The sequence below is a fragment of the Panthera tigris genome, chromosome D3, assembly GCF_018350195.1.
Source record: "Panthera tigris isolate Pti1 chromosome D3, P.tigris_Pti1_mat1.1, whole genome shotgun sequence".
Classification (NCBI taxonomy): domain Eukaryota; kingdom Metazoa; phylum Chordata; class Mammalia; order Carnivora; family Felidae; genus Panthera; species Panthera tigris.
In genome coordinates, this window is record NC_056671.1 from 28,188,876 (window position 1) to 28,201,613 (window position 12,738).

General features: G+C 56.0%; 1 protein-coding gene across 7 annotated transcripts in view; it reads left to right on the forward strand.

The window, feature by feature from the left end:
* TXNRD2 (thioredoxin reductase 2) overlaps positions 1-12,499 on the forward strand; it is a 51,677-nt gene extending 39,178 nt beyond the window's left edge. For 6 of the 7 annotated variants that reach the window (XM_042962920.1, XM_042962921.1, XM_042962922.1 and 3 more), the window contains 7 exons: positions 3,429-3,565; positions 6,719-6,814; positions 7,127-7,219; positions 8,811-8,882; positions 9,060-9,157; positions 10,909-11,117; positions 12,223-12,499. In XM_042962920.1, coding sequence (XP_042818854.1) covers positions 3,429-3,565; positions 6,719-6,814; positions 7,127-7,219; positions 8,811-8,882; positions 9,060-9,157; positions 10,909-11,032 — 620 coding nt within the window. In that variant the 3' untranslated portion in view covers positions 11,033-11,117; positions 12,223-12,499. The remainder of the gene's footprint in view (positions 1-3,428; positions 3,566-6,718; positions 6,815-7,126; positions 7,220-8,810; positions 8,883-9,059; positions 9,158-10,908; positions 11,118-12,222) is intronic. The other variant, XM_042962924.1, reaches the window with a different exon arrangement.
* The last annotated feature ends 239 nt before the right edge of the window (positions 12,500-12,738 follow it).

Below are 12,738 nucleotides of genomic sequence, written 5' to 3' on the forward strand. Positions count from 1 at the left end.
TAAAGCACCATGCATGACACACAGGGTGATACAGATGGGGGGATGCCATGGGGGCTCCCCTCTCTCCCCAGATCGCCCGAGGAGTGCTACCTTTATTTTTGCATAAGAGGAAAATGGTCAGGGAGAAGACTTTGCACGGTGCCTGAGTCTGGCTTCTGGCCATTTAAGTCTGACCTGGACTGGGCATTTTCCATGGGGCCAGTGCTGCCCTGCTTGCATGGCTGGCCACTGGGTCCCTACCCCAGCACCTCTGACTTCCTTGAGGGCTCCAGGCCTGAGCTAAGTGGGGTCCGCACACCATCTGACTGGGCCCCTAGCCCTTTTGGGAAGACATGATGGCTCTGAGCACAAGGGAACAGAACTTCAGAGGGTCATGTGGGATGTCCCTCCCTCCTCCATGACCCTTGTCCACATTGTTTGCTCAGTGAGGCCCATGTCCTGGCTGTGGCCCCATGAGGCTGACAGGGCCTACCACATAGCTCAGGGGCATGGCCCACAGAATGGGGTGCCTGGGTGGAGCTGGGCCCCCTGCCAACCCCAGGTCTCACCCCACACCGGCCCAGTCAGCACAGCTTCCAAAACCCAATGTGCCAACGGCTGCCCTTTTAGGGCCATTTCTGTTTGGCGCAACCACTCTCTTCCTTCACTGTTCATTCCCAGAAACATCAGTGGAGTGCCTCCCACAAGTTGGGCATATTCCTTCTGTCTACTCCACTCTTGTTACTCCTTTTAAATTTATCTTTATATTCTTGAGATCTTGGATGTGATTAGGCTGGCATCTGGGAGGTGTGTGGTTACCATGGTTACCATAAGGCACAGGAGGAAACACTTCTGACCTCCCATGACCGGCCAGGCAGGAGTGCAGCATGGCTAGCCTTAGAGCAGGGTGGTCTGCAGGCAGCCAGCTTTACCCTCACATGCTCCAGCCTCAGCCTGGAGCCATCACCTAGAGGTCGTGGGCCTGGTGAGCTGCTGTATGCCCTGCTCCCCACAACTGGAGGTCTGGGGAGGAGCCTGAGAGCTGAGCTATGAGTCCCCTACCTGCAGAGCCCCTCAGCCCATCCAGCAGACCCCCACCAGGCCTCCCCACTGGGCCCAACTCCTTCCTCACTGAGGCACAGCACATTCCAGTCCTAGATGCACAAGAGCTCCCAGATGCCAGCTGGATCCCCTACTCGGGAGTCAGGCCTGGGCCCCCACGCTGCCTTATGCAGGACAGGACACTGGCCAGCATGGCATGTTGTACTCTGCATGCTCACCGGTCTTCATTCACATGACTAGTGCCGGTATGGATGCCATCAGGGACCTCTAGGGCCTTGCGTCGCATCACGTGTGTCTGGTATGCTGGGTAATGGGTGTCAGCCCGCCTAGCACCTGATTCCTGTGGCCAAGCAGAATGAAGAAGCTGGAGCCAGCTCCCCATGAACTTGAGAAGCACGGCTTAGTTGAGTTTTTGTGTTTTGACTTCCCACTCTGGGAGAGCAGCTGGAGACTTAAGGTTTCCCTTTCACAGAACTTGGTCTTCCAGATGTTCAGATTGGCACCACCCACTACCCGACCTCTCGTGTGTCTGAGCCACCACAAGCGGTGGGAATTGTGCCTCTGAAACTGTTTATCATTGCCTTCGGGAGACACCCTGAGCCTCAGGGAGCTCCGAGGGGCCGCCGCTGTCTTCCTAGAGCCTGGCGGGAAGAGCTGCATTTGCTACCTCCTGGCTTAGGAAGGCCACCTTGTCTGAGTTAGGGGAGAAAGGGGGCTCTGCTGGCAGCTTGGCTGTGACAAGGCCCAGGGCTGTAAGCATATGAAGGCTGGCAGGGAGGCTGCTGTGCCGCCGTCCCCTGCCCCACTGGCCTTTGCATCTAAGACTTGCTCGTTAGGATTAGCCAAAATGACTGCACTTGAGGACAGGGATGATGTGTGGTTTGGGCTCTGCCTTGCTGCCCATCTCCATGCTCAGCTCTAGTGCTCTCAAAGCTGGGGATGTACGCTGGGCAGTCGTCACAGGCACACGAGAAGAGGAGCTGAGGCTTATAGCGTCCAAGGCCTGGCCTCTAGCCCCACTCACTCAGCACCTGTGCTGGCTGCCAGAGAGGGTTGGTGGGACCTGCCCCGAGACCCTGAGCAGGACATAAGTTTGTGCATTCTCGCCACCTGCTCTGGGGGACATCCTGCTGCCAGACTCTGGGGACAGGAGGCCATAGCCTATTCATGCAAACACAGTCTGGTGGCAGGATGGAAAAGCATAAATCCACCACAAAGCACCATCCTGTCCCTAGTATGAACTTGTGGGAAGAGCACCCTGCAGGAGGGTGGGGAACCCTGGGATCACAGAGAGTGGAAGGGAGGGTGCCCTACCCCAGGAAGGGCCATATGGGGACACAGGAGGCTTTCAGCTCACTTGGGGCCCACAGACACGCTCCACAAAGACTGAGACACATGTGCACCTCAGCCTCACTGGAAAATGCATGCATATTACAGGAGCCACGGCTTCTGGGAGAGACCTGGGTTGTGTATATTCCATGTCTTCCCCTCAGGGCACAATGCCTTCAGAGGCTGCGTGGCCCTGTCATGTTGTCTCTGCAACCATGGCTAGAGTGACCTTTGTTCATACTGTGCCATGCTATAAGGTGTCCAGGCCTGAAGTAGGCTAGCTCCCTGGAGCTTGGCCTCTGCAGTAGGGAAGGGTTGAGATCACCGTACAGGGCTGGGGCATGCATCATTCTTGGGTTGTTGCTGCTTCTAGACTTTTTCTGTGGTCAGAGCCATAGGAACTTGGTATTTAAAAAAAGAAAATGGAATGAGTAAATTCCACATTTAAATTTGACGTTATGAGGTTTTAACCACTTTGAATGGCACATCAGATCTGTTTCCAGGTTTATTTATTGTTAGAATATAATCCTCTTAGGACATACAGTGGAAATATGCGTTGCCATAGTCTCTTGAGCAAATTATCTTTGTATGTGCTTGGTTATCAACTGCCTATCCAATTAGGCCCATTGGTTTCAAGTTGTTTACAAGTTACAGGGACTTTTCTTCCATTTTTTATTTTTTGTTGTTTGAATATGTAAACTGTGTATATGATTAAAAAACCAAAATTGTATCACAGGCTATATTCAGAGAAGTCTTGTCTCCATCTCTGCTTTCTCTACCCTTTTTCCTTCCTTTCTGTTTCTTCTAGTCCTTCTTCATCTTCTCGTTGCTTCTTTGTGCAAATAAGGGTGAGGTATGTGCATATGTGCACTGTGTATGTGCGTGTGTGTGTGTGTGTGTGTGTGCATGTGAGGCTCACAGAGGCCAGGAGCCCCTCGACACTATTGTGCTTCATGTTTTTACCGATTCCAAGTGGGCATTCTGAGAAGTATTCTGAATAAACCAAGGAGTCTCAGAACTGCTGAAAGTCTTTCAGCCTTGCTCTTTATTTCCTTCAGGTCGAATTCCAGAAACCAGAAGTCTGAATTTGGAGAATGCTGGAATAAACACCAGCCCCAACAGTCAGAAGATTCTGGTTGATGCTCAGGAAGCCACCTCCGTCCCCCACATTTATGCCATCGGAGATGTAGCAGAGGTACAGCCTGCACCTGCCACCTGGCCTCACCACCCCATGCCCCCACCCCACTGGGCCTCCGGGGCCTATGAGGCTCCCAGAGGCTCTGGACCAAACCCCAGGTGCCATTAGACTCAAGTTCTGGGAAGGATTGGGCATCAGCCTCTGCTTGCTCGAATGCTCCTCCTTTCTGTGGAGAGGGGATAGGAAAGCCTTCAAAACTGAAAGCAGATTCCTGTTGTGAAACTCTGAGGGAGGGGCATCTGTTCACACACAGGGCCTCAACTTCCCCAAAGATGGGCTGGTAATACAGAGCCTTGGGGCTGTCCTGGCCCCACAGTACCAGGCTTGACCTCCTCACCTCAGTTTGCCCTCTGAACTGTGGGTGGGTCAGTACCCTCCCCAGTTGGGCTGTCAGATGGGGGCAGGGCACATGGACGCAGCCCCAACTCACCGCCTGCCTGCTGCTCCCCTTGTGAGTCTCTGGTGGAAGCCCCACCCCTAGCCTGGGAGGCATCTTGTCAGCGCCCCTCCCTTCTTCGTGGCCTGTGGCTGGTCTGTTGTGGGATCCCCATGTTCCCAAAGCCTCAGGAGTAGTCGACCTGTCCTGCATATGTGCAGCGTGTTCTAAGGAAGGTGGCTCAGGCGGGGCCCTGGCCAAGCCTGAGAGTTAGATGCTCCAGGACCCCAGACCCCAGCAGGCCTCTTGGCAGCCAGACCTGCCAGCACCATTGACATGTTAGTTTCCTGTGGCTGCCATTACAAATCACCACAAACTGGGTGGCTTAGATCAACAAAAATGTATTCTCTCACATTCTGGAGGCCGAAAGTCTGCAATCAAGGTATGGGCAGGGCTCTGCTCTCCCCAAAGCCTGTAGGAGAAGACGAGTCCTCATCCCTTCCATCTTCTGGTGGCCCTGGGAAGTCCCAACTTGGAGCTACAGCACTCTGTTCTCCTTCTGACCATCTTCATGTGTGTGTGTGTGTGTGTGTGTGTGTGTGTGTGTGTGTGTGTGTGTGTCTGTTGTTTCTTTCTTCTTAGGACCCTCTCATTAGATTTTGGGTCCACCCTAAGTGACCAATCCTAAATGATCTCAATTCTTAACTTATATTTGCAAAGAGCCTCATTTCCAAACAAGGTCCCATTCTGAGGTTCCAGGCAGACACGCATGTGAGGGATGCTATTAACCCATCATGATGTGTTCTGGCACAGCCACTTTTCTGAGTTCTGTGGCCACTGCAAGAACAGACAAAAGTCCTAGCCCTCATAGAAGTGACATTCTGGTTGGGGTCATAGATGACAAGTAAATAAGTGAACCATTTCAGGTAGATGTCAGAAGATGCTTAGTGCAGCAGTCCAGGGACACCTGAGGGAGGAACAGAGCCAGCTAGAGGACCCAGGGGAGCTCAGTGAGGACGCTTGTGCCCATCTGAGAGTGTAGGCACCACCCTGCCCACACATACCCCAGAACCCACTTTGGGAAATGCTTGGGGGTGGGGGAACCAGTATCTACAAGTGGGCCCCTGGGTGGAACATCCCAGAGTTGAGGGGGTATAGGTGGCAGCTATCCCCAGTGCTGCAGGACCATCCCAACTTCAGCCTCTGCCATAACTCACAATGGGCAGGTCTTCTGGAGAGCTTGGCACAGAGACCAGAGCGGGAAGCCATGCAAGGCTGGGCCTTCCCTTTGTTCCTGAAGGACCAGCCTACCCATCTGGCATAGTCTTTCATGAAGACACCTGACCCCATATAGACCCCTCCTTCTAAGACAACATGGCCCCTGGCGTTCCCATGGTACCAGAAGGGTCATCCACTAGCTGTGGCCAGTGCTGACTTGTGAGCCAAGAGGCTGCCACTTGAAGCTGCCCGTGAACCCAGACTCATGAAATGGTTCGTGGGGAGCAGACTACCAGATGGAGGTGGGACCCCGGGGACAGCTTGCTGGAGCATGTGGTCAGAGCTGCGGCCACTCCTCACAACCAGGTCATCTCTGACCATCTAGTCAGGCTGCTGGGATGGACGGAAGTGAGTGGCTTCACATGCCCACATGACTGGGCAGCGTTGTTGCTCGTGTGATCTCTAGTGGTTGGGACATGGCATTCTCTGGTGGCACCTTCTGTGTTCATCCTGTGTGCTGCGCCCTAAGATAGCACTCATGGTCCTGGGAGAGTGCCTTGTGTATTAGACCGTGCTTTCTGTGCACCCAGGAGCCGAGCGAGATCCATGTGCAACAGGGCTCATGCCGACATAGCGGAAACCATAGTATTTCAGATTGTGTTGCCAGAAATACATAGTGCACACAAAGGCAGTATCTATTGAAATATTAAATCTACTCAGTTGGAAAGGTCATTCTGGGCAGTCAAAAGAGTTAACACCCCAGTGGTCTGGCATCCAGCGGGGAAGAGTCCAGCAGGCGGGTGGGGCGGCCATTGTCTAGTGCGATATTGTGTGCTGTGCGCATGGACGTTTCCGCAGTTAGTCAGGCCCGGTGGAATGCACGGGCTGCTTTCACAAGTTTATCTCTGTGGATCTCTATTCATTTCTGGAATGTCAAACAACATCTGCATTTCCTGCTGCTACAGAGGTGATTGGCAGCCGGTCCCAGGCTGACGCGTGCAGGAACACTGGGGGCTGTGCCACCTCCTGCTCCCCAGGCAGGACACACCCTGGGACAGAGGGGCCTCCAGCAGCACGGCATTCTGACTTGGGATCTGTAATGGACTGTGACATGCAAGCCAAGCTGCTTGTCAGGAGCACACGAAATGCTTCCAGGGCCCATTTTAGCCTGAATCCCAGTTAACGTGAATGGTTGAACAGTAGCGGGATCTCCTTTGAGCTTTGTCATGAGGGCAGCTCTCCAAGGCCACCAACATGAAGAAGGGGTTCGGAGAGAAGCTGTGCACGAGTGTGGGCAGCACAGCTGGGTGCATGGGCAGCTCACCTGCTTTTCCAGGGAAGGGGGTCATAACTACAGGTGTGTTCTTAGAGCAGAACAGAGGGAAGCAAGCCAGAGAACAAGCCAACCCCCAGGAGCCCTGGGGCCCAGAGGCAAACAGCCTTTGGAGGTTTCTGAAAGGGGCAAGCTTCTCTAGGAAGGCATGGGTGGTGGTGAGGGTACTGCACAGACTCCCTCAGACATGCCAAAGTGACCCCAGGCTCCCTCCTTACATCAGGGGCGGCCCGAGCTGACACCCACGGCTATAATGGCAGGAAAACTCTTGGCCCGGCGCCTGTGTGGTCAGTCCTTAGATGTGATGGATTACAGCAACGTGAGTACCCACTGCCCTTTAGCATGCTAAGTCCAGCCTGGAGACGGCCGCAGTTCTTTCCGGGGGCATGGTGTGTGTGTGCACATACATCTGTGGGAGTGCATGCACATGTGCCTCCACGTGTGCACGCATGTGAGCTTTAGCTCTGAAGGTGTGGCCCAGGAACAAATGAGGGTGTCCACCCGCCTTCTTATGAGCTGCCAGCCAGCACATCTGAGGACCTAGCCTGCACTTGCTGTTCTTGTGTCCCATGGCAGGCATCTTCAGTTTTGGGTCCCCAAGGGTATAGGTCACTTAAGACCTGCTTTCCAGGTGCCCACCACAGTCTTCACCCCGCTGGAGTATGGCTGCGTGGGGCTGTCAGAGGAGGAGGCCATGGCTCGCCACGGAGAAGAGCATGTGGAGGTAAGGTCCCCGAGGACAGAGGGGGGCCAGGACATCATGCCTGTGTGGCGCTCATGCCCTGATGACGGCCTCTCCCCGACAGAGGCCTGGTGAGCCAGCAACAGTATTGGCCTCCCTGCTTTCCAGGGCCTGAAGTTTGGCAGGGTAGGGTAGGGGGGCCCCGAGTGATGGCTGAGATATGGTATGAAGGGACATGTAGGGTGGGATTGCTGGAGGAAGCCCCAGAAATGAAGGCACGTTTGGGTTGTGGTCCCCCTCACAGGGGCATGTGTCTCCCTCCACCTGGAAAGGCTTCTCTTACCCTCTGACCTTTTCCTGCCCTCCAGCTGCTGCTCTCCACCTCCACCCTGCCCCACCTGGCCCTGCCCTCGGGTACCTCCACCTTCCTGCCACCCCTGCCTTGGTTCCTTATCTGAGATTCGTCCAGCGCTCACAGACCCCCAATAGCCCAGACTTAGGTACTCACCCTAGAGGAAGGCTGCTTCTGGAATCTGTTCAGCTGGCCTGCTGTGGCCTGGGGTGGCCCCAGGAGGTGCCCCAGGTGGCTCAGCAGGATGCAGGAGCCTTTGAAACCTGCCAGGCTGTGCATGCTTGAGAGCCTTCCGTGTGGCTTCATCTTGCTACTGCAGCAGCTTGCAGATGGACCAGGAGAAACCAGACCCCGTGTGGCCACCACTGTGGGCCTGGTGTCCTTCGGGAATGAGTCACTGGGTTCCAGGGCCTGCCCCTTGCCCCAGCGCCCCGGTCCCCTCCATCAACGGGCCATGCTTGACAGGCCGGCCTTCCCCCCAGCACTGTATTTGCTATTTTTGTTTGATTCATCACAAGTACATGGGGACATATGTTCATGGCATTCTATAATGTTGTTTTATGTTTCACAATGTTGAATAGCCAAATACCCTTTGTTTGTTTTCTTTTCAATTCTGTCTTAGTTAGAACAATATTCTCTGAAGTTCCATTAATTAATAATGGCTGTGCAGCACATGTGAGCGCCCCGCTCATTTTTTACTCGGCCGCAGCCCCGAACACGCTGTCGAACCCTTCTCGGGTGCTGAAAGCCTTTGTCCGACAGCTCCAGTGTGGCCCGGGGCCTCCCTACATCTGCCTCCCCCCCTTTGCTCAAGTGAGGGCCCAGCAAGCACCAGAGTGCCCTCAGGAGGCCAGAGAGCCACTGGGTGGGCTGGACATCCCCTTCCAATGTCCGCAGTCACCCCGTCCACTCTGCAACATCCACCTGGTGTGTACTCCTGGGGGCACCATGTCCTATGTTGAGCCTCGGACTGTGACTTGTCACAGTGGACCGCACTTAGCCAATCTGGTGCCCACTTTGCTACTGTGATCGGTAGGGGCCCAAGAGGGCCTGGATTGAAGAGGGTCTGTCCTGCAGACAGTGTGGCTCCAGCCACAGTCTACCTTTGTGTGGGAGAGAGAGGGGTGCTATCCATGGCCAGCTAAGCCATGTCCTTGCCCCAGACCACAACCTGCAGGCCAAATGGGCAGTTCTGGGTTCCCACCACGTCCACACAGTTCACTGGGCCTGTAAAATGCCTATGAGGCTACTGACTCCAGGAATCGTTATCTTGTCACTTAGGTTTATCATGCATATTATAAACCACTGGAGTTCACAGTGGCAGAACGGGATGCATCCCAGTGTTACATAAAGGTAAGTGTCCTCATGGGCCTGGACTGGGGCATGCCAGGAGGTGAGAGACAGGGAAAGAGCTGGCACCCACGGGTGGAGAAGCTCCATTCAACCACCCGTGCCCCCAAGGCAGGGCCGCGTGTGCAGCCCTGGGGTCTTGTCTCCAGCCAGGCTGACAGTTGACAGTGTGGCTTTCAGATGGTGTGCCTACGGAAGCCCCCACAGCTGGTGCTGGGCCTGCACTTCCTCGGCCCCAATGCAGGTGAAGTCACTCAAGGATTTGCTCTGGGGATCAAGTAAGTCCAGAGAAATGTCAGCCGTTGTGCGATGCCCAGACTGGTGTCCCTCCGAATGTTGGTGGCTCTGCAGTTGGAAGTCTGCCATGTTGGTGTTGCTTTTATGTAGCATTGTACGTGTTTTCAGCAGAGCGTCTCCTAAGATGTGGCACGTCGTGTTACATGAGAGGCAGCCGGGCCACCTGGGGAGCAAAGGGAGAGGCCCATGTCCCTGATCACCCAGGGTGGTGGTTGGGGGTTGGTCACAGTTTGGGTCTTTTCTACTCAGAATGAGAAGGGTTGGGGCCCTTCTTCACATGGCAAAGCACCCAGTCAGTAATGAGCGAGGTTGACGAGAGCTGCCCCAGGGCCAGCATGTGTTTTCCAGAGCTGGGCCTTGGACACAAGCTGTGCTTTGTAGGGTCCCAGGTCCCCAGGCTTGCCTGGAGCCTTTGCTGATGGAGTCTCTGGGTGGAGGTGAGTTGTCTGGGGCAGTGGGGTGTGGGGCTATCAGAGGCAGGAGGGTAGAAAGGTGAAGCGGCAGTGAGGGAACCGGGAAGGGCTTCCTGGGCCGCCTGGAGCCCCATATGTGCTTGGGGCTTGTGGCTGTGGCCAGGACCCAGCCTTGGAGCTTGAGGGGGGGCGGTGCAGATAGGAAGCAGGAAATAGGAAAGGGCAGGAGCTAGAGCGGCAGGGCCCATACCCAGGAATGCTGATGGGGCTGTGAGGGTTTAGTACAGATGCCCTGGGAGTATTGAAGCCACTGGGTGGGCCAGGCACCTGGTAACAATAATAATTATAGGACAGAGCCAATAGGAAGATCAAGAACATGAATGGGCAAGTCACAGGAAAAGGAAATTAGTAGAAAAAGTAGAAAGTTGCTGTGTCTCATTTGGAATTTTTAATATAATTAAAACACCAAGAAACCATTTTGGCCAGTGAAGGTTTGACACCGTCCAGTCCAGTGGTGATTGTTTTCTAGCATCTGCAACTGGAGATGCTGAAGGTTTGAGCAAATTGGTGGAGTGAGGAGACCCATGTTCAGACACCATCAAGAGGAGGGTGTGAACTGGACATTCCCACTGGGGGCCTTCGGTCCACATTTGAAATGCACACACTTGTTCATGTCAGATATTCTAACACATGTGCAGAGACAGAAGAGGGTTGTTTGTCTCAGCCTTGTCTGTGGAGAGTGGAAGCGCCCTGTGGGGAGTCCACACTTCCTGTGCCTCCGAGGAGGTGGTCGCTGTGCCTGGGGGGTGGTCGCTGCTGAGGGTGCAGGGGAGCATGTGTGTGAGAAGAGTGCTGACCAGAAGAGCAAGGTGAGCAGGACCGGGCAGGGGGCTGGGCCGGTGCAGGCTACAGTAGTAAGTGGGCTCAGGCTCGCCAGAGCAGGCAGGTCAAGCCTCACCTTGGCAGGGAGAGGGAGCAGGCCCACAGAAGAACTGGCTGGAGCCATGGGCCAAGCTGGGATTGTGCCCGGTGGGCTGGGAGCAGCAGGAGGCCAGGATGGAGTGAGGGAGGGAGGGGGGAGGTAGGAGGTGGGCCTGACGTGGAGCCGCTTGGCATTTGCTGGGAGACACGTGGGTGTTGGCAGCCGTTCCTGGCCACTGGCTGGGGAAGACAGGGTGGGGGCCAGGACTGGGGAGCAGCGAGGAGACTGTGACTTGTGAGGCCCTCCCCTGGGTGACATCTTCAGAGGGACGGGATGCTGTGGACATGCCTCCTTGTGCTGACTCATCGCCTGAGTCCCTCCGTCCCCCTGTGTGCAGGTGCGGGGCCTCCTACGAGCAGGTGATGCGGACGGTGGGCATCCACCCCACCTGCGCTGAGGAGGTAGCCAAGCTGCGCATCTCCAAGCGCTCGGGCCTGGACCCTACCGTGACAGGCTGCTGAGGGTAGGCAGCCATCCCTGCCAGGCCAAGGGCACACGGCGTGCCTGCCGCCCCCACAACCAGGCTCTTTTGAGGCTCAGATCCAGGTATGTAGCTCAGGTAGGCTCTGTGTTTAAGGATGGAACAGTAGTGGGGGGGGGGGGCGGGGGTAGGGTGCCAAACTGCTCTCTCTGGGTACATGGGAGGCTATGCCTGCCATGCCGCTTCAGACATGTGAGCCCTGTGCCCAGGCCACAGTGTCTGAAGAAACAGGGCTGGGAAGGAGGCCATTTGAAGGCCCCACCCTCCACAGGGCACCCCCGGACACTGGCCTGGCTGCCACTGCTCCCCAGATGCAGGAAATGTCTTGAGGCTGGGCTCACACCACAGGAGGGGCATTGGGTGTGGAAAGCATCCCCGGCTGAGCTCAGTGGGCTGCCAAGCAGGAGGAACGTGCCTCCCTCCAGTTTTGCTCAGCGCAGAGCAGTGCCGGCTTGTTTCCCTGTTGCCCAGAAGGTGGAGATGCTGCCTTGAGCACGGCAGTCACCGCACATCTGGTTCTGTTAGGGCTTTTCAAAGTCAGGCTGGGAAGGTGGCAGCCGGAAGCCTCGGGGTATGTTCATCCCAGCCCTCTTCTGAGGAGGAAGAAATTAGTGAGACCCTCCCTGACCCCTGCTAAAAGGTTGCATGTGGTCAGCGCCTATTCAGCTGTCGATGTGAGAGCATCCTCGAAGCTTCCACGGCCTGGCCTGGGGTGTCTGCTGTGGCTGTCAGCCCCTCCTGGGGTTCAGCTCCTGAGAGCTGATGCAGACTATAGACTGAATGGGGAACACTCCACAAGATGCCCTGAGGCAGGCCCAAGGGCTGAGCGGTAGCTGAAGGTCCCATGGATTCGGGCGCAGGCCCGCAGCCCCCCAGCCAGGGCTGCCCTTGATACAAACAAAGGGTATCCTGAGGAAACTCCCACCAGAATATCACACCTAACAGAGCTGTTAAGAGCCTGCCATAAATTTTTATCATTTCAAAATATTTTTTGACAGTACGGTGTCCCTGTGACGCATCAATCGGGGAGGGGGGTGTGGGGGTAGGGGTTCTCCCCGGGGCCTGTTTCTCCTCTGTTCCCAGAGGGTCCCTGTGTGTGGGCACCGGAGACGTGGCCAGACAAATGCAGGGATGGCCTGACTACCCCTTGCCGACACCCCGTTCTTGCAGGACGCAGAAGGCCGAGCCTGGGCAAGCCTCACCTCTGCCGGGAGAGCCCCTGAGGTAGTCAGCGTGGGTGGCGTCTGGACAGACCCCCTGTGTGCCCTGCAGGGATGGCTCCAAGGGTTGTCAGCCCCTGACCTCGCACACCCTCCTGCCTGGGCCAGCCCCGCCAGGCCCCTGATGCCAGAAGATGACGATGTGCACAGAAACCCACCCTGTGGGCTGTCCATGTCCGAGCCCCCCTGGTGTCTCTGGAATGTAAATAAAGAGGGTGTTTCCCTGACATATGCTCCACCTGTGCTGTCCCTGATGCACCCCTCCCCCAGGATGACCCAGGTGGGGGTGGGGCCTGGCTGCCCAGCCTGTCACACATACACCCCATACCCCCCCACCCCGAACCCCACAGCCACGCCTCAGAAGACCCTGACCCTTTTCTCTCAGGAACAGGGAGCACGGCCGTCCCTCCCAGGGCCCTCTGCTGGGTCTCTGTGCATCTCACAGCAAGGCAGGCCCTTGAGAGGG